Source organism: Enoplosus armatus, chromosome 19, assembly GCF_043641665.1.
Source record: "Enoplosus armatus isolate fEnoArm2 chromosome 19, fEnoArm2.hap1, whole genome shotgun sequence".
In the NCBI taxonomy this organism is placed as follows: domain Eukaryota; kingdom Metazoa; phylum Chordata; class Actinopteri; order Centrarchiformes; family Enoplosidae; genus Enoplosus; species Enoplosus armatus.
This window is the reverse complement of record NC_092198.1, coordinates 2,602,501-2,622,989: the sequence shown is the minus strand read 5'-3', so window position 1 is coordinate 2,622,989 and position 20,489 is coordinate 2,602,501. Positions and strand designations below refer to the sequence as shown.

General features: G+C 42.2%; 1 protein-coding gene across 2 annotated transcripts in view; it reads left to right on the top strand.

Moving 5' to 3' along the window:
• galnt14 (UDP-N-acetyl-alpha-D-galactosamine:polypeptide N-acetylgalactosaminyltransferase 14 (GalNAc-T14)) overlaps positions 1-20,489 on the top strand; it is a 124,055-nt gene that overhangs the window by 99,620 nt on the left and 3,946 nt on the right. For both annotated transcript variants that reach the window (XM_070925700.1, XM_070925701.1), the window contains 8 exons: positions 253-340; positions 2,242-2,326; positions 4,530-4,633; positions 7,713-7,839; positions 10,173-10,265; positions 11,127-11,210; positions 12,835-12,979; positions 18,398-18,517. In XM_070925700.1, coding sequence (XP_070781801.1) covers positions 253-340; positions 2,242-2,326; positions 4,530-4,633; positions 7,713-7,839; positions 10,173-10,265; positions 11,127-11,210; positions 12,835-12,979; positions 18,398-18,517 — 846 coding nt within the window. The remainder of the gene's footprint in view (positions 1-252; positions 341-2,241; positions 2,327-4,529; positions 4,634-7,712; positions 7,840-10,172; positions 10,266-11,126; positions 11,211-12,834; positions 12,980-18,397; positions 18,518-20,489) is intronic.

The window sequence follows — 20,489 nt, the reverse complement described above, 5'->3', positions numbered from 1 at the left end:
CCGAATGACTGAAATTCATTTTAATGTGGTGCAATATAATGACCTTGGAATATACAGCCTGTTTCGTGCTCTCACATTAAACTGAAAAAATTCATTCGTTGCAATGAAATTTGACGGTCTGCGCACGGGAACACATTCACCTTCTCGCTCGCTTTCTCTTTTTGTCTCTTGCTTTTTTCTCTGTGGTATTTTTGCTTTTCAAGATTCATGAATGTGTGTGTGTGTGTGTGGTTTTTGTGTGTTTGTGTCCAGGACCCGACCCGTGTGGTCAGCCCGGTCATCGACATCATCAACATGGACACTTTTGCCTACGTGGCGGCCTCTGCTGATCTCCGTGGAGGTATGGAAATACGTTCCTGTATCTACGCTCTTGGAAATACAAATGGCTCCGGGGCAGCTTTAGGGTGTGTTTTGATGACAGAGAGAAACTCCTGAGGCTTCCTGATTTATGAAGGAGCCCTTCATGATGACTTCATGAACCTGTTCTCTCTGCCGTGAAGTCTTTTGAGGTATTTGTTTCCAACAATGACCCTCAAGGTGTTATCTTTGTTTAACGCTGGATTCAGAAATATGTATAAAATGTCCCGACTGTGTACGTAACTTTATAAATACCGTTGTAGACTTTCTGATTTTGTAATAGCAGCCTTGAGCACCCCCAGATTTCCACCCAGGTCACTGCTGCTGTATTTCTACAAAGTGTAATCTCACTGTTAGCAGTGCCCCCAGATCATTTCAAGTCGGGTGATTGAGTATCAACACCCCGTGTCATAGGTCATAGTTGACTTGTCTCCCGTTTTCATATAAAAGAAACACTGTTGCTCATCATTTTTAAAATATTTCTTAATGTCTAAAATTAAATCCTGTTCCAATCTTGATGAATATGGCTGATAGACTGTAGAAACATCAGGATAACAATGACAGCACATCCCATTCTGTCTGTTCCATCCCTGACATATTCTGACGCAGTGTCTTTTTAGAATGCTGACAATACACCAAACCAAAAAAAACAAAGAAAAATATTTCATGTCCATCCATATCTCGAAGTGCTCGCGCTGTCAGTCACCTGTCATTGTCTGTGCAAATAATGAATTATAACCCAGGATGGAAACAGCATCTCTCGCTTTGCAGATTTAGACAAAGCTATAACAAAATCAGGGAGCGTATTTAAATGTTGGATATCTGCCAGTTTATGCTCCTCCATCTTATCGGAGGTCTGTGTCCTCTTTAAGACCTCTTATATGCCAGAGTCTCTCCAGTTTGAAAGTCCTAGTTCAAGGCTAATTCTTTGAGCATTGCTGACAAGCAGTCTTGAAAGCTCGAACCCACTAATAGCAGTGGGAGTGGATCGCAGATTGATGATGTAGAGCAGAGAATCTGCTGCGAGCCTTTTTCCTTTTAGCTCGACAAGATTCTGCAGTTACAGATGAGCTGGAACCAAATGGCCTGATAATCTATCAGAACAATACACAACCGTGTTCTCCACTCGTCCCTCACTCTCTCTGAAGCCAATCTCTCCTAAGAGCTCCATAGTCCCTCTCTCTTTCCATTAGCCTGTCTTATTCCAATCTTCTCCTCTTGGTAACAGCAATCCGCCAATCAATGCTGATAATAGCCCTGTCCATGGCTGTCTCTCACTCACACACACTCACACACACACACACACACACACACACACTCGCAGGGGAATTGATGGTGATAGTTGGGCTCACAAAGGACATTTTAATTATAGATGAAGCTGTCGCTCATAACAAAAAAAAATATGGTTATAATATGGACTTTCTTTGATCCAGACACACACACACACACACACACACATGCACACTCACGGATGGGGGATGGAAGTGCTGTGGCAGCAACTCCTTGGCCTGCTGGACTGCCTTGTCAGCAAACACACACACACACACACACACACACACACACACGTTCACTTGCTTGTGCGTCCACACAAACTGAAACAGATTATTGACAAAGAAAGAAATAATAAAGACAGAAATCAAACACAGAATTGTAACAATAAATATACGATTTGTGAGTAAATGAGTAGATTTGACCTTCAGTCAGTTGACTGATTGATCTGAATATATAATTTCCTCTAATGTATGCGTATCCAGTCCATCTATTATTATTTCACTACCTCATACAGCTTATTTTAATTTATCTTAATGCAGTAAAGCCTTGCTACAGTGCAGTATTGTCTATGTATACAGTGTGATGTACATGTGTGTGCTTTGGCTCTCTCAGGTTTTGATTGGAGTCTTCATTTTAAGTGGGAGCAGCTTTCACCAGAACAGAGAGCTCGCCGGACCGACCCGACCCAGCCAATCAAGTAACACGCTGAGACACACACACACACACACACACACACACACACACAGAGAGGAGAGCAGGAGTGAGGGGAAAATAGGAAAGAAGATAGAATCCAATCCTGTGAAGTTAAAACTGGAAAGAAAGAAAGCTCAAGCTGCAAAGTAAAGTTCCTCCTTCTCCGACTACTCACAGAATAAGTGAGGAAGTTATCCTCATGTTCAGAAAGTTCAGTAAGTAAACACATGAAAACTTGCCGGAATAAAAGTTTGACGTGGGCGTTTAGCCCTGATCTCCACGTCCCATTTTCAAGCTTGAGTGGAGAGTTTTAATTGCTGCTAAATGTGGTCTGAGTGTCTCTGCGCGTGCACGTGTGTGTGTGTGTGTGTGCACGTGGTCTATACTGCACAAGTAGTTTTCAGTCTCCAGAGGGAAGATTGTGTTTCTGTCTGTATATATCTTTATACTTTTATACTCTGCATGTATATCCAAAATATGTTTTATTATATAACATATAAAGTATTTCAAATTAGTGGCTAAAAGAAGTGTTTTAAATGTAGTTTGTAATATTAAAACGAATTGTCAGGATGCTCCCTAATGAAAGTTTCACCTGACCGTGTAGGTCCACATATAGAGTTTACCTGCACAGGTGCGGGTCACATTTTGGACCCCCCCAACCCGCATCAGTTATGTCGCGATAAAACAAAAAGTATATTTTCAATGCATCAAAATGTTTGCAAGTAAAATATATACGATCCATAAACATCCTGTTATCGCTGCAGCGCCGCGTGTCTGGAAGTTTACATAAATTGAAATCATCAATGCCTGACAAATCATTTGCTTTGGAGAGATGAACAAACAAACAAAGGATGGCAGAGGAGCCTCAAACACACACACACACACACAGTTATAAATAATAAACTTTGGCACTGTTCCTTCTTCATAAGTCAGATTGGTGGCAGGAACCCAGATTCACCGCTGTGCCAACTTGTGACTGTCTGACTTAGAGCTTGTGTTTTTTAGCGGAGGCAGAGTGTTAAACACTGGGGATGGACGCGTGGTGATGTGTGTGTGTGTGTGTGTGTGTGTGTGTGTGTGTTATGGAGGGACATGCAGCTCGTTTATTATGATGGTCTGTCTCTACCTGGATGTCAGCGTGCTTCTTCTATCTGTGTCAACCTGCGGAGGCTGGACTGAGTCACCGAGTCCGTCTGGGAACACGCAGCTGTCATACATACTGTAACTGTAGCTGTCAAATAAATGGAGTCGAAGCGTTAACTTTCCACCACTTTCCAGACCAACATTAGTTCTTGCTTGAAAAAATTGCTGCCAACTTTTGCCGCAATGCGATGCGACGTCACCTGAACATGCTCCGCGTCGGCCAGTCAAATACGTACAGGTGCACATTCCTGGTTTACCTGGCGATCACCGCGACTCTGGATTAAATGATCGTCGCCGTGAATACGTTTCCTGACTTGTAACATCCTGTATCGTAGATGCTGTGCAGTGTTTCGACGTCTGATAAGCCTTAAACTCGTTTAGGTAAAACAGCTTTTGTGGATCGGTCCTCACAAAGATAGAAGCACAACAGCACACACACACACACACACAAATATGCACCATCCTTGTCTCATTTAATTTATTTGCCAAGTTCCTTTGTGCTAATTTCCTCAGTTACCTCAGTCACATACACAACACACAAAGTTTTACATACACACATACTTACATCCCTTTGAACACACAAGGACAAATTGAGCTTGAAAAAGGTTTTATGTGCTTCCACCCACCCACACACACACACACACACACACACACACACACACACACACACACACACACACACACACACACACACACACACACAGTGCTATTTGCAGGATAATTGTTGATGAACAGAGGGTATTTGATGACACATGCTGGCCCTCAGCTATTCACTCGTCACATTGTCCAGATCATGAATCAGCCTCTGTATGTATTTATGTGCGTGTATATGTGTGTGTGTGTGTGTGTGTGTGTGTGTGTGTGTGTGTGAGCAAACCAACAAGCTCTTTTCTACTACTAGAAAATACAGAGAGCAACAAAAGAGGTGAATGAGTCTTTCTACTTGTAGAATTGTTTAGATTCTGGAGAAATTCAAGAGCAGATGTCGGTGAGAGTCCAACCAGACAGCACACACACTCCGTCTCGTCTAGCTGTCGCTGTCTCTCTCTCTCTCTCCCTGACAGGACCCCCATCATCGCGGGAGGCCTCTTCGTGATCGACAGGTCCTGGTTCAATCACCTCGGCAAATACGACACTGCCATGGACATCTGGGGCGGGGAGAACTTTGGTGAGTCGTTGGTGGCGTCTCTTACGGACGTGAATCCGACCGCGCTGACAAATGATTACAGTGGAAATGTGGTGGTTGAGAAGTAGCAGTTGAAATCAAGGTTTTATTTACAAAAGACTCTCAATGGATCTGGACCTGACTGCCTCTCTCTTCTGTCAGCTTTGTCAAAATAAAAGAAGAAGTCTCACTTTGCAGATGCAGGATGATTACATCAGAATTACATTGATTTGTAATGCCGTTATAGTGATGCAAACTGTTTTCTGAGACAGAATCCAAAGGGTTGGAGCTGTAGTTGATCCTTTTTTTTGGCTTCTGCAACTCTGATAGTCTGACAGTATGTTTTTATCACCACTCTGCCAGAGAGAGCTGGTAAAAGTAAAAAAAAATAAAACTGCACAGATTTAAATTTCTGGTGTAATGCTGACACATATTTAGCCACCACACATTGCATCCAAAAAAAGAAATGTTTTAATGATTTATGCTAGTTAAAAAGTTTTAAAATGTACATGATGATACATTGATTAGCAGATTTCCTACAACTACTACGCTGCTCTCATGATCATGTTTCTGCAGTTGCACAGAGAGATCATGGTCTTAAATATAAAAGTTAGATATACAAGAGGTCTAAACCTTCATTTTAGCCTAAACTTAACACGATGTTGCAGCTTTGTTAATCCACACTGACCTGGAGAAGTTATAACCATGCCACACTTCCTGGGCCTGGAAACATAATCCAGGCAGCAGTTACTTATTTAGCATGAGACAGGGTTGCTTTTTTGGATCGCTAACATAAGAAAGTGCAGGAAAGGTTCACGAACAGCTGAGCAGAAAACAAGGACGGAATGATGAAGCTGCGGAGTTAACTGATGGGAATATAAAGGTGAGTGAAGGTGAACTTTACAGCCTGACAGACATCCAGCAACAACATCTGGCTCTCCTGCTGCTGCCTTCTGAACTCTGTGTGTGTGTGTTGGAGTCAGTTTGCTGATTGCTGTACTGCTGCTTTTCTCAGATCAATGAAAGACACACACACACACACACACACACACACACACACACACACACACACACACACTCTCTCTCATTTGCTCTCTGACATGTTTCTGTCAGTCTCACAGGCTCTGTGTTAGTAACTCACAGTATCTCAGTATCTCACTGACTTCTCTTGTTCCCCTTTGTACTCTATGGTGTTTCATCTTTACTTCCATCTCTCCTCTTCCTCATCAAACCCAGTCCATGCTCTCATTCTCTCTCTCTCTCTCTCCCTCTCTCTCTCTCTCTCTCCCTCGCAGTCGCTGTAAAACTTTGTAAAGTTCTCAGTCTCTCGTTCTTTGGGGGAAACTGTTATGTCTGTCTTTATCTCCTCTGAGTTCACAGACAGAAAGCCAGACAGACAGAGACTGTCAATCAATGAAATTACACGCTTACAACACACACACACACACAAAGTGAAGTTAGTTGGTTCTTTTATTTGTGCTGCTATGCTCACATGGGAGATTGAGCACAGTATAAACAGGTCAAATGTAAACACATGCAGTACATACATGCACAAAGTAACTCACAGACACACACACTGAATCAGACAAACAAATCAGAGTCCGTCAGCGGTTCATTAAATATTCAGAGAGGTTTGGCCCACTTAGCCGTGATGTGCAGGATAGAAAACTAACGAGGAGACGCAGAACGAAAAAGGCAAAGCTTCAAATAAACAACACACACACACACACACACACACAGAGAGCAGATGAAGTTACCATGAGACACTTTGTGTTATACATCTTTAGTAAGTCACTATGTTTATTTATAAAGGACCTTTCAAGGGCAGAAAGTCACAAAGGGCGTCACAATAACGATAAGGCAACAGATGTAAGATACAGACTTCAGAAGAGTTGCACACATCAGAACATCTGTTCTTCACATGGCGTCACGGACGGGTGTTGTTGAAAAAGGTCAATTTTATTTATATAGCAATCTGTACAGCATACGACACCCTCTGTCCTTAGACCCTCGATCCAGATAAGGAAAAACCCTTAACGGGGAAAAACTAGAAGAAACCTGAGGAAGAGCAACAGAGGAGGGATCCCTCTCCCAGGACAGATTGACATGTAATACACAGTAAAATGACAGAATGGAAAACCAGCATGACAAAAGTATAAATGGCTGATAATGACTACATTTGCGGTAAACAAAAACATTCTTTTACCAAACTGCAATAGAAATGTTGTGTTGTTTTCGGCAACCTTTCTCCCTGCATGAAATTATTTTGGCACAGTGATTAGAGTTTTTTTGTTAGAATGCAGTCTTTTATGAGGCTAAAGCCCCATTCGAACGGGATTAACATTACAGGGGGAGGTGGGGAATGAAATGTTCACTGCGCTCCTCTGTAATTTAACTCAGCGATCCGGACGGACATTTTAACCAGCGCAAAATTACAGGATATGGTCTGTAATAGATGTTGACATTCAGCAGGACAAAGCCAAAGGCCTGCCCAGGGGCACCGGAGACTTAAATGTACTACGTGAGGTGAATTTGAGCAAAAGTCATACTATTAAAACTAGAAATCATAGAAAAGATCTTCAGAACTTGTCTGAGAATCATCTCAGTTTCCTTCAGTATCAAAGTAATCCAGTGACTGTACAGCCATGGCTGCACTGCAAACAGGAGCTGCTAACAGCTAATTTGTCATACTTTTAATGGTGCCAAGTTGCCAAACTGGGACAGGATTAAAATCACTCACAAATCACCCCACCTCCCTTAGAGAAATAAATCCAGTTTGAATGGGGCTTAAGAAACACTTATTTGTGTTCAGTCTGGTCCTACGTATTATTGCACGCCTGAAGATCCATCTCCCAGCAAACCTAAACAGAATATGTTGGTATAGAAAATGAATGGATAGATGGATGTCAGGGTTATCGGGGTTATCTTATCTGCACTTCAAAGTTAAATTTAGGAATTAGGGAATATCCTTTATTATATTATTCCTGTATCCAAAATGCAGGAAAAGGACACAGTGAAATATGACACTTTTAAATGGCTTCAAGTAGGAATAACTTCAGATTGTCATTTGATTTGCATGCAGAGATCTCGTTCCGGGTGTGGCAGTGTGGCGGCAGTCTGGAGATCCTCCCCTGCAGCAGAGTGGGCCACGTCTTCAGGAAGAAACACCCGTACGTCTTCCCTGAGGGTAACGCCAACACATACATCAAGTAAGTGTTGTGTACTGAAAGTGTGAGGTGTCTTGAACTGATTGACTAACTTTAGTACCAAAGTAACTAATATCTTCTTAAAATGATTTGGTGTACACTTACACACTAACCCCCACTAACTTTCCTGCTGACTGATTCGCTGTTTGACTGACATAATACACAGGAAGCAGACGTGCAGCGTGTGCACTCTGAGCTGTTCACATCATTGTTAAAGTGGATTTACAGCTGCCTGGGAGCCTTTGAGCTGCGAGTACAATATTATCCTATTAGCATATGCTGTATTCTGTTCTCTGCCCCTTTTCAAACAGTTCAAACAGAGAGATGTTTACAGGCAGCCCAATAATCCATTAACAGGACTAACGTGCTCAGACTGCAGGTGAATTGATCTCGTATAAATAGAAGCTACATTAAGGATGCAGGTTTCATTCAGGTTACAAGTGCAATTTCAACATTACTGCAACGTGTTTTCATCATAGTATTATATAGTAAGGAATAAGAACCAAATCATGTTATGTAATTGGGACACGGTGCTTCTTTTTATAAATTTGAGGGCTCTTTCAATATTCTTTAATATTAAAAACTTGTTTTTTAATTTGTCCAGTTTGTTAAAAAATATCCACAGAAAAGCCAATATCAAGTCTAGGCATGTAATGAAAGGCATTCTGGGAAACATTGTGAATGACAAACTGAAGCAGGAGACAGGGAGAGTGAGTTCACAGAAAACTAAATTGCAGCACTTCATCACAAAAACAACTCCTGGGATCCACTGAACGCCGCAGACGGATGATTTATCTGGCGGATTATTCCTTTAACAGTCCAGTAATTCATAAACCTCAGCATGTGAGCAAGGCATTAACACTGCCAGGGTTGGAAGTTGGGTTCCCTTTGTGGCTTAATGTGCGGTGCAGGGCATTAACACTGCTAGGTTGGAGGGGTTCAGTTCCCAAAAGGAGCGCTCCCGCTGCTGAATGGCACTTTGGAGCAAAGCCTCCGCCAAACGGCTCATATAAACTTATTGTTTTGTGTCAACCAGCTAATCCACACCAACGCTGAGACTTTCCCTTTTTTCGGTCGGGGCTGTTTAGTTGCTCATTTCGTTCCCTGTTGGCCGTTACCGAGGCAACATCTGTTCAGTGCGGAAGATGATGGCTTTTATTCGCATCACGATGGCCTGATGTTTGTGATCAACGCCGATCTCCCAAACAAAGCTGCTGTTGTCTGCCCGCGTGTTGCTCTGCCGGTTAATTAGCTGGAGGCTCGGCGCTGGTAGTCTGGGTTATGAATATGCTAAATAAAAAGAGCTGCTTAATAATTCGATTACAAAGATTATGCTGTTTCCTCCCTCACCGAGGCCTGCTGCTGTGACCTTGTGTGTGTGTGTGTGTGTTATTTTTTAATTGTAAGCCTGTGTGTGACACGTATTTATGTTTATACGCCCACAAGCATCTCATATCCTCTCTCTCTTCCCCTTTCATTAAACCGCCACAGCCAGTGTGGGTAATGCATGTAATGGAGGGTTTCTGTCATTTCAATGAGATAGTTCACAGCTCAGAGAAACTCAGCTAATAGCTTATTACTTCAGAGAGAGAGGAAGAGAGAATGAGGAAAAAAAGAGTAAATGGGGAAGAGAGATAGAAGAAATGTGCTTCACTGTTCGCGCAGTGTGGGTGAATAAAGCGCACTGAGCTGAACTGAATGAGAGACGCAGCAGTAGGCAGGATTTCCACCTGGTATAAACCTGGTTGTGTATCTAGATATCTCATCTGGGTGAGGAAGAAGCAATGTGAATGCAGAACGCAGCGCCATCAGAATTTGATCTGGCTCACATTACGACCCCATTTACACCTGGCATTACACTGCAATCTGGATTTCTAGGAAAAACTCAAGTTAAATGTAGGTGTAAACGCACACATTTGAATCCTCTCGGATCTGCCAGACCACAATTTTGTTTCTGCTGACGTCTGTTTTTACTTGTTTTCTTCCCTCCTGCTTCCTGCTGCCTCTCCTTCTTTTCACTTTTCTTAAAATATCAGCTGCGACAGAATCAGAAACAAACTCCACACTGTTGATGGAGGAGAAGACAGACCAAAATCTGTAGCTGTTGAGTATTAAAGAAACATGCCAATAGTTCTGCGGGCAAGCTTTATTGATTTCCTGCTTTCTTGACAGCCATTGGTTTTAGTTTATTTCAGTACACAATCAAAATGAACTTGCAAAGAATTAGTCACATTATAACGTGCAATAAATGTCACATGATCCACTTCAAGAAAATCATGTTGGCTTACTGTTTGTGTTCTGGATGAAGAAGAAGAAGTATTTGTGTGTGGTTACAGGAACACGCGGCGCACAGCTGAGGTGTGGATGGACGACTTCCGTCTCTTTTACTACTCTGCTCGCCCTGCAGCACGAGGGAAATCCTACGGAGAGTAAGAACACACACACACACACACACAACTGACGCACACTCGCGATTCACCCTGGTGAGCTGCCTGGATCCAGACCTCTGAATTGCCGCCCACTGCAATTGTCATGTCATCTTCTTGTGCCACTGCCAGAAAAACAGAAACAGAAAAATGTGAAAAACTGTCGCGTTTAACGATTTGAAACAGTGCCCACAATGGACTATCACACCCAGAGACACTGAAAGGGTTGAATACAGAACCGCAATTCAATCTTAACCTAATAGAGTAACGTGACACCCCCTGAAAATCTTGTTTTTTGACCCCCAATAGTTTAACTTCTCTCACTTGCTGCAGTGACATACAGGTGTACTCAAAGACCCTGTGACATCACTGTTGGGCGTGGTTACAGGTGCAACAGAGCACACTGCTGACACACACCTGTCAGGTGACCTAACGCTGACTGTGGTCAGAGGTGAAACTCCTGAAACTTTAAACCAGAGAGGGGAGTGAAACACTGCGTTTCAGCCTAAAATAAATGGTTACCTTGTCCCCACAATGTCATTAATACAAGACTTCCACAAACACAGCAGGAACAGACAGCCCACAGCTGTGCTTCAGTGTCAGTGTTTATCTGTCAGTCACAGACACAGGTCAACACTGACATTTAAACACAGCTTTAAGGTTTTACCTGCCCTTTTCACATCACACACTTCCATTATTCGTCCTGGCTGTTTCATTATCGGTGTCCACTTTGTTATGACTTTTGATATTTTATGACTACTTCTCTCCCTGTAGTCTGATTGACTGTTTATCTGGCTGCTTTTCTCTTTATCTGACTGACTGTCTTGTTTGTATTTGTGTGTGTGTGTGTGTGTGTGTCGACAGTATCCGAAGCCGAGTGGAACTCCGCAAGAAGCTCAAGTGCAAATCCTTTAAGTGGTACTTGGACAACGTCTACCCAGAGCTCAAGTAAGAGTGTGTGTGTGTGTGAGTGTGTCTTGTCCAAGGAAAGCGTCGGCTGAGAGAGACAACAAATATTAAGACTGACAACAAAACTGGCTTCATTACTGGGCATTTTAAAAATAAGATTATATCTTTTTTTGTGTTTTTTGTGTCATGTTTGTTTTGAGGATGCCACAGATTTTACACATAAAGGTCAGTTTATTCACGATGGAGAGAACAACTCAGCCTGTGGAAACCGCTGTACATATAATTGTGGCTCTGGAGGAGATAATAGCACCTTTTTTTAACGGAAAGCCAGTGTTATGAACCGGGACCATGTGGTTTGAAAGATGTGATACGATCCAGCTTTTGCAGATTGACAGTTATCAAGGCCTATAAGTCAGAGCATCAGTCAGGATATTCTTTTGTTAGTTGGTCTCTTGGCTTTTGGCTCAACTTTCCCAGGGACCCCAAAGGAAGACTAGAGGAGAGCTTAGCGGTTCAATTTAACATCTGCGGCTAGCATGATTTGCAGATGTTTTGGTGTGGTCAGAACGTAGTTTGTCTGTCTTATATTTTGAGGGGAAAAGCACACAGCACAGATAATAACGTGGGCATGGTTGTAAGCATAAACTGCAGGAGCTAGCTCGACTAGCGGGCTAACAACAGCTTTTTACAAGTTGTAAATTATACCTTTTTTGTTATCAAACACTGCACACCTGGGCAATGCTTTGTGTTGTCTATAAATGTGGACGTCCTATTTTATTAAAAATCCCACCTTGAACCACATGACGCACACAGCCCATCTTTATGTCTTTGTGTTAAATGTCTCAGTCCGTCCTGATTGGCTGAGCTACCAGGGACCTGGTTCCTCAGACGGACTACCCTATCTGCACACACACACACACACAATAACAATTTATAAGATTACATGCCCTGGCAGTGACTCTTCCATATACATACAGTACACATAAGCTACACAAACATGCACATAAGCACTCTCATTTAAACACTTCCTCTCTCTTTTACACACACTTCAACACACACACACACACTTAAATACCCATTTACCCACTGGAGGCTGGTGTTAATCCCCCAGAATGGAATTAACAGGCTTGCTCTCAAGGGAAGACAGACCTGACCCTTAAAACGCAGAATAACCTTTAACGGGTTATTAAAACAGACAGAGATAGCAGATTGAATTAATGCTACAGGGCTTAAGCCCGAGTTTTTAGCGTGTCCGAGAATTTAACAAGAAAGACTGAGGAAGTTTATCAAAGAGGAAGATTGGGAAGAAACTTTCTGAAGTAATGAGTTTAGAGAATCGTGGCCTTGGGCGGATTTGTTAAAGGTGCAGCGAGTCATTTTTGAAAACACTGATAAATCACTGTCAAAGTAGCCGTGATATCTTGATGTAGTTAATGAGACCCTGGTGGAGATGACTGGGGTCTTCTGTCTCATCTCAGTGAGGCTGATGATATATCCTCTAAACCATGTTGCTTTGGACATTAAAGGGTCAGTTCACTCAAATGAACAACAAAATACTATGTTCTCACGCGCATCTAGTGGTGCCTAGTTATGCAGTTTTGGTGTTGTATGGGATTTGTAATATCTGGACTGTATGAATTCTGTGTTGTGTTTTCTCCATCAGGGTCCCAGATGACTCCGACTCTCAGTCCGGGGTGATCCGGCAGAGGCAGAACTGTCTGGAGTCTCGCAAGGTGGAGGGCCAGGAGCTGCCCGTCCTCACTCTGGCTCCCTGCATAGGAACAGAGGGGGTCCCCGCCATCAACCAGGTGGGTCAACCAGGAGTTAGAAAGAGTCTTTTACAGGCCGTTCATGATGTTTTAAACTGTTTGAAATTCCTAATAACCACATAAATAAAAAGACAAAATAAAATAAGTATTTCATTGACTATTATAGACAGACATTTCTGCCTTTAGTGACTCCTAAATTGTAATATCAGAATCATGTGAAAGTTTTTCTACACATAGTGTTTTTTTACCCGACTCCGGCTATAATAAGAAGCAGGAACTGTAAATGTGTAATAGTGAGTTGCTGGATAAAAACAGTTGTTATCCATTAAGATTAATGAGTAAATATTGCTCGCCTCTCTCTCTTGCTGTCATTGGTCATTAGCAGATGTAAACAAGGTTCTTGTAAGAGAGAGTCGTCAAACTAGAACATAATAAGGTTACAGCAGAAGATGTGTGTGTGTGAGAGACCTGGTTGTACAATGCTCATTTTTCATATGTGAGCTCAACAATATACAAGAAGTGGTCATGTGTGTGTGAGTGATTGACAGTCAGGGTGCTCGTATGTGTGTCCACATGTATACACTGAACATGTACGTGTGTTTGTCCAGTTATTTTTCTTTGTGTATGTGATATTGCAGATTTTCACTTATATGTGAAAAAAGCTCTTAAATGAAAATCAAGCCTCCATTTAATTTTGTTTTGGTCCTCACTTGGTCAATGTAGAATGATAGTCCACTGTTCGTGATATAGGAGTGTGTGTGTTTGTGTGCCGTCTCTCAGCGATAATTAATACCCGTAGGATTCTCATTATTACGTGTTTAGAGTGAGTGTGGAGGCTGTGATCCGCTCTAACAAGCCTCCTCGCAGAGAGCGAACATGTCAACAGCTGAAATACCTGAAGGCTGGAGAGGATGGCCTGTTACTGGAAGGTCGTAGGTTCAAATCCCTGAACTCACAGGGAAAAACCACTGAGATGTGTGTGAGACTCCCTTATTAACTACTGTAGAGAAGCCCTGAGGGAACAGTCCCTGTTGGTTCATGTTCAGGGGTGGGAATGTTTTTTAACTTAAAGACTGAGTGTCTTAGTGTCTTACCGTTTCTGCCATCATTCCTATCAGATTATGATTGCAATACTAATTGCAAGCGTGTATCGACCATCCTGTCTCCGAAGCAAAAGTGAAAGGAGCGTGATGATTTTTATATCGATGCAAAACCATTTTGTGCCTGACTTTGACGCGGGAGGTGGATGTTCGCATCGTGTCTCCTGCAGTCAATGCTGGTTTGTTTTCGTGTTGAAATACACTGACAACAATGTTTTTGAGTGTACGAGTTAGTTTAGGAAAGAGGACTTATCGGAGCCGTCAGATGTTCATACAGGTTGTAAACAAACTCCCAGCCAAGAGTCAAACTGTTAATAAATTTAAGCAAACCAGTAAGGTCATGGGAATTTTAGGAATTACCTGTTGGATTTTTCAAGTATTGTTTATTATCTCATAAAATGTTGTTGTATGTTAGTACCTGCTATGTTAAACTGCTAACTGACATGCTAACTATGTTTAACTGCTAACTGACATGTCAATAATGAATAGATTTTCCATCATCATGTATATCTGTGTTAATAGTAAAAAATATCACTAACTTAAGCCATATTTTTTAAACCACGTATTTGGAGGTGGAAGCTAAAATGGGTTATCATCCCTCACTGTATTAAAAATATGTGCGCAGAACTACAGCAATTACACCAGGTCAAAGTTGAAGAAGGAAGTTGGTCTGCAAGCTTGAATGTTTACAAACTGTGTGATTTTCTGACTGCTGTCCCTGTGATGTTGAGCATCCCGATTGTTGATGAGTAAGATGTTATCATAACTGATTGAAATAACGGCATGAAAACAAGACCTATGTTTAAAAAATTGCAATTAAAAACTGCTTAATACTCGTCATAGCGTCGTAGAGACCAGACATTTTTAGCAGCTACGATAGCAGAACATGTCTAAGTGATCTGAAACGTCCACTTTAAACATACAGATTCTGGTTTCAGTCTCTCAGAAGTAAAAGAGAGAACTTCTTTAAAGGCGCCATTTTGCACCACATACAGGGAGAAATCAATAGCAGAAGCAGAGAGACCAATTTGTAAACCCACAGCAGCAGAAAACAGACCAGAATGCTTGTAATGTCAGTCATCTAGGATTCAAATGTATTCTGCTGTTCCATTAATGGGAAGTTTCACATAATTTAAGGGTGACAGCTGCGTATAACGGAGCAGAAATATACGATGAAGGAGTAGCAGAGTGACGGGTGTGAAATGTGACCCACTGAGCTACAAAAACATCATTCTGAACACAATTTGGCCCAAATGTAATGAGTGCAAAAGCATGACGTTGTTGTTGTTGTTGTATCGTTTCTACTGTTGGCTGTGAGTGTGAGCATGAATACGAGTCAACATTCTCATAAAAATAAAGCTTACATTCACATCTTTGTAGACAGGGCCGCAGGTGTCAACACTATTTTGTGCCAAAGTGCACTTTGTTTTTAGCCTTTATTCATCCGGGGAACACTTCTGCTGAGCGTGCAGGCTGTGTTTCAGCGCTGACCTGCTTCATGTTTAAATACACAACCACTGAGCATGTTCACCTGCTGACCAATAACTTTAGTGATCTGCTTAAAACACGGCCTCGTTTCTCAAACAGCCTTGTTTACATCATGTATGCATTTAACATGTGGTCTGGCCCTGATCGCTTCACTACATTTGATGCTGTTGTTTGGTTTAGAGGTACAATACTGAGGCTCAGTGTGTCTGAATGAGATAAGATAGGATAAGACCTTTTTTAACCCCGAAATTAAATATGACAGCAGCACAAGAGGGGAGATAGATAGAAAGTAGGAACAGCGTAAACACACATATCAAAAAGACAACATTTAAAGAAAGTTAGAAAGCCTTACACAGTGCAAAACCCTCGACAAGGGTGCATAAATGTGCAAGACCAATAGTGCAATTCCCTGATATTACTGAGCAAAGTGACAAAGTAAATATGTCTGAATGTTGTACAATGATGTGTTTAAGAAATGTATGATAATTTCTAATTGTTATTCTGGTTAAACATTTTATTTAGTTTAATGATATACATATAAAAATATATACATAATAAGTATATCTCTATGTGAAATAAAAAAAAATAGAAATAATCGCAATGATGCTCATAATAATAATAGTAATAATAAGATGATATATTTTATATAACATGTATATAAAATGCATATAATACAACAAATGGGAAATAATACAATATCACATTATTGGAATGATATGATGATAATTGCAGAATATAGTGAGATAATATGATATTGTAAGTGTTGTTATTATGGTGTAACTCTACTGCTAAAAGGAACCAAACAAAGACGTTCGCAAGATGATTATTTTCTCAGTCGTGAGGTTTCTCCCTCACCACTGACGTGTCTCTGTAAACGTACCAGCTGAACCCTGGGAGGCTCCAGCAGAGAAGATATATTGAGCTACAGCACCAATTAACCTCCAATGTCATTCTCTTTACTGCAGTTCAATAAATCATCAATCATACGGTGAAATAAACCCTGCAGCGCTGAGTTATTCAAGATAAAACTCCATACATCATAGAGCTGCTTTGAAAAGACCTCCCACTGTCCCTTCACCCACCACCTCACCCTCCGTTACCTCACACAGGCCAATGAGCCGGCTTATAGCAGTATGATAATGATAACTTACTAAAGATGTATTGATATGCAGGATAAAAGCACTCGGTGTGTAATAATAACTTGATTATTTATGAGCTGAGCGGATTGCTATTGCTATTTTGATAATGACGTTTTGCTGATGATAGCCAGTGGTGGAGGAAGTATTCAGATCATGTAATAAAAGCAATACTGAAATAATAAAAAATACAAATAGTAAGTTACAAGTCCTGCGTTGAGAATGTCACTGAAGTATCAAAAGTAAAAGTACTCATAATTCAGAAAAATGACCCCTGAGTGTTATACTAATATACTTTGTGTTATTGTACTGTTATTACTGATGCATAAATGTGTAAGTAGCATTTTACGTAGTTGAGTTGGAGCTTCAACAACAATTTTATATACTGTTGGGTAGTAAAATTTATAATCTATAATGTAGTACTTGATTAAATGTACTTTGTCACATTCCACCACTCTTCACAGATACATGTAATCATTAGCCACAGCACTATTACTCTCTAATACTGTAATAATATGCTATTAATAATAGCATGGCAATAATTAAAATAGTAAACTCAATAGTTTGTATTAAAACATAAATTATAATATGTGGCGCCCCGTAATTAATAAGTACCAGTGTGTTCTCATGTGTTTGATCCAGATGTGTCAGGATGTGATTTACTTTGGTGCGACCTTTATGCTGTCTGTCCCCACAGGGTGTGGAAAGCCCTTAAAACACACACACACACACACACACACAAATACCAGACAGGTGAATTTACATTGGATCCTGCTAGATACTCTAATAACCCTGACCTAGTTACACATTATCTGTGTGTGTGTGTGTTGTGATTAGCATATCATAGCTAGTTATAAGAATAGTTTTATTACCATTGTTATCATAGTATAGTAAACAGTTTTCAACAGTGAAAAGCTATGATGTGTTTTCTTATTCTTTATCTGTCAAGACTCAACAGTGGAGGCATTTTTTGAAACTTAGACTGTGTGAAAGTGAGAAATTTGGGCGAGCAGGTGTGTGTGACTCTTCAGTTCTGACAATAGGGATTCCCTCTAAAACCTGATTCTAAATTAATATTATTATTATTATTATTATGAAGTATTTTTAAGGTTGATTCTCTTATTGGTACTTGAAGAAACCAGGGCGTGAGAGTAATTTATGATCACATTCAGCCTCTCCTCTCTGCGTTTCTTTCTGCACTCTTTGTTAGTGTTTGCCGGATGCTGAACTCCACCACAAACACACAGCGGCTGAGAAAGTGAAAGATGATATGTTTTTGTTTATATTATTTTACTATATATACGGAACATGTTTGGCACAAACATCTGGACCTCACTGGAAGCAAATCCCTGCAGCCAGGTTCCAACATCTGGTGGAGAGCCTGAAACCAGAGCAGTGGACGCTGCTGGAATGAGATGCTCATCAATCACCTATGTGTAGTGTTTGGGTGTCCACATAGTTTTGGACATATAGTGCGTTTTTTTTATAGTCATTCAGGATGTAAAATCTTTATTTGTATAGTAACTAGTTACTGCAGACAGATGTCAGATAATGTAGCGCTCTAAATGTCACTCGCTTCTCCCTGATTGACTTTATCTTCATGGCGGCTTATCAGAAACAAACCCAAAGCTGAAGCAGCACTCGGGAATGTCAATTTTCAAAGACCCAATTGACAAACAACATTCGAAACAGTGAAAAAAAGAATCTTTAATTTTCTCCTCCTCTGTCTCCAGGAGTGGGTGTACACTCACGGGCAGCAGATCCGACAGCAGCAGCACTGTCTGTCTCTGTCCACCACCTTCCCTGCCTCCCAGGTCCTGCTGCTGCCCTGCAACATGGCCGACGGCAAGCAGGTCTGCGCACACACACACACACACACACACAAACACACATTTCAGATGGTGTATGTAGCTGCAGGCGATTCACTACTGTAAATTATATGGCTGATAAATTAATCTAAATGTTAATTAATCTGAAGTTAAATTTGTCTAAAGATGATCGTTGATCGACACACACACACACACACACACACACACACACACACACACATTCACGCTGCAGGGGCCGATGTTTGACAGTTTTTTGGACAGGCAGCTTGAAATACTCTTAACACACACACACACACACACACACACACACACACACACACTTGTCATTACCTGACCACCGGGCACCGTGACGGCGTCCCAGAAGCCCCTGCAGCAGAGAACAACCTGACAACCAATAAATCACCTGAGAGAGAGAGAGGGAGGGAGGGGGAGAGAGAGAGGGAGGGAGGGGGAGAGAGAGAGAGGGAGGGGGAGAGAGAGAGAGAGAGAGGGAGGGAGAGAGAGAGGGTGGGAGGGAGAGAGAGAGAGAGGGTGGGGGAGAGAGAGAGAGAGAGGGTGGGAGGGAGAGAGAGGAAGAGAGAGAGGGAGAGAGAGAGAGAGAGAGGGAGGGGGAGAGAGAGAGAGAGAGGGAGGGAGAGAGAGAGGGAGGGGGAGAGAGAGAGAGGGAGGAAGAGAGGGAGGGGGAGAGAGAGAGAGGGAGGGAGAGAGAGAGGGGGGAGAGAGAGAGAGAGAGGAAGAGAGAGGGAGAGAGAGAGAGAGGAAGAGAGAGGGAGGAAGAGGAAGAGAGAGAGGAAGAGAGGGGGAGGGAGAGAGAGAGGGAGAGGAAGAGAGCGAGGAAGAGAGGGGGAGGGAGAGAGAGAGGGAGGGAGAGAGAGAGGGAGAGGAAGAGAGAGAGGAAGAGAGGGGGAGGGAGAGAGAGAGGGAGGGAGAGGAAGAGAGAGAGGGAGGGAGAGGAAGAGAGAGAGGAAGAGAGGGGGAGGGAGAGAGAGAGGGAGAGGAAGAGAGAGAGGAAGAGAGGGGGAGAGAGAGGGAGAGGAAGAGAGAGAGAGGGTGGGAGGGAGGGAGAGAGAGAGGGAGGGAGAGAGGAAGAGGGAGAGAGAGAGGGAGGGAGAGAGAGAGAGGGAGAGAGAGGGAGGGAGAGAGAGAGAGGGAGAGAGAGAGAGGAAGAGAGGGGGAGAGAGGGAGGGAGAGAGAGAGAGGGAGAGAGAGAGAGGAAGAGAGGGGGAGAGAGAGGAAGAGAGAGAGAGGGAGAGGAAGAGAGAGGGAGAGAGGAAGAGAGGCACAGGTGGAAAGGTGAAGCAAGACAGACAGAAGAGGAGGGAGGTAGCTGAAGATTACATTACACATCACCAACTGTTCAGGCTGCATGGCGTGTGTGTGTGTGTGTGTGTGTGTGTGTGTGTGTGTGTGTGTGTGTGTGTTAATCCCACCTGCACTCTTTCATTATAAATGAAATCTACTGGACATGATCAGACATGAAAAGAGTGTGTACATGTTTTTTTACGTGCATGTGTTAGTGTGTGTGTGTGTGTGTGTGTGTGTGTGTGTGTGTGTGTGTGATTCATCGCTGTTATTATGTATTATTTGATCTATGAGTCATCAGTGACGGGTGAGAAAGATGAAGTGGCCAGAAAGAAAGAAAGAAAGAAAGAGATGGAGAGAGAAAGATAGATGAATACAAACAGAGGATGTTAGGAAGTAAAGAGAGGAGGAAGTGAACAAGACAAGGAAACAAAAAGGAGGAAGGATGATGATGTGATGATGAAGAGGAAAGCAGCGGCTGGGAAAGACGGAAGGAAAGGAAGAGGAGGAGGAGGAGGTGAGAATAAGAGAAAAGATAGAAGGAGAGGAAAGTCCTGAACAGTAATGCGTCATGTATAACACAGCGAGTACGCAGCAGCACGTCAAAGCAAAGTAAGAAGCTGAATCCATCGAGGAGTCTTTGTGCTTTATTCCACTTGATTTCTCACCTGAAGAGTCGGTCCTTCCCGCTCGA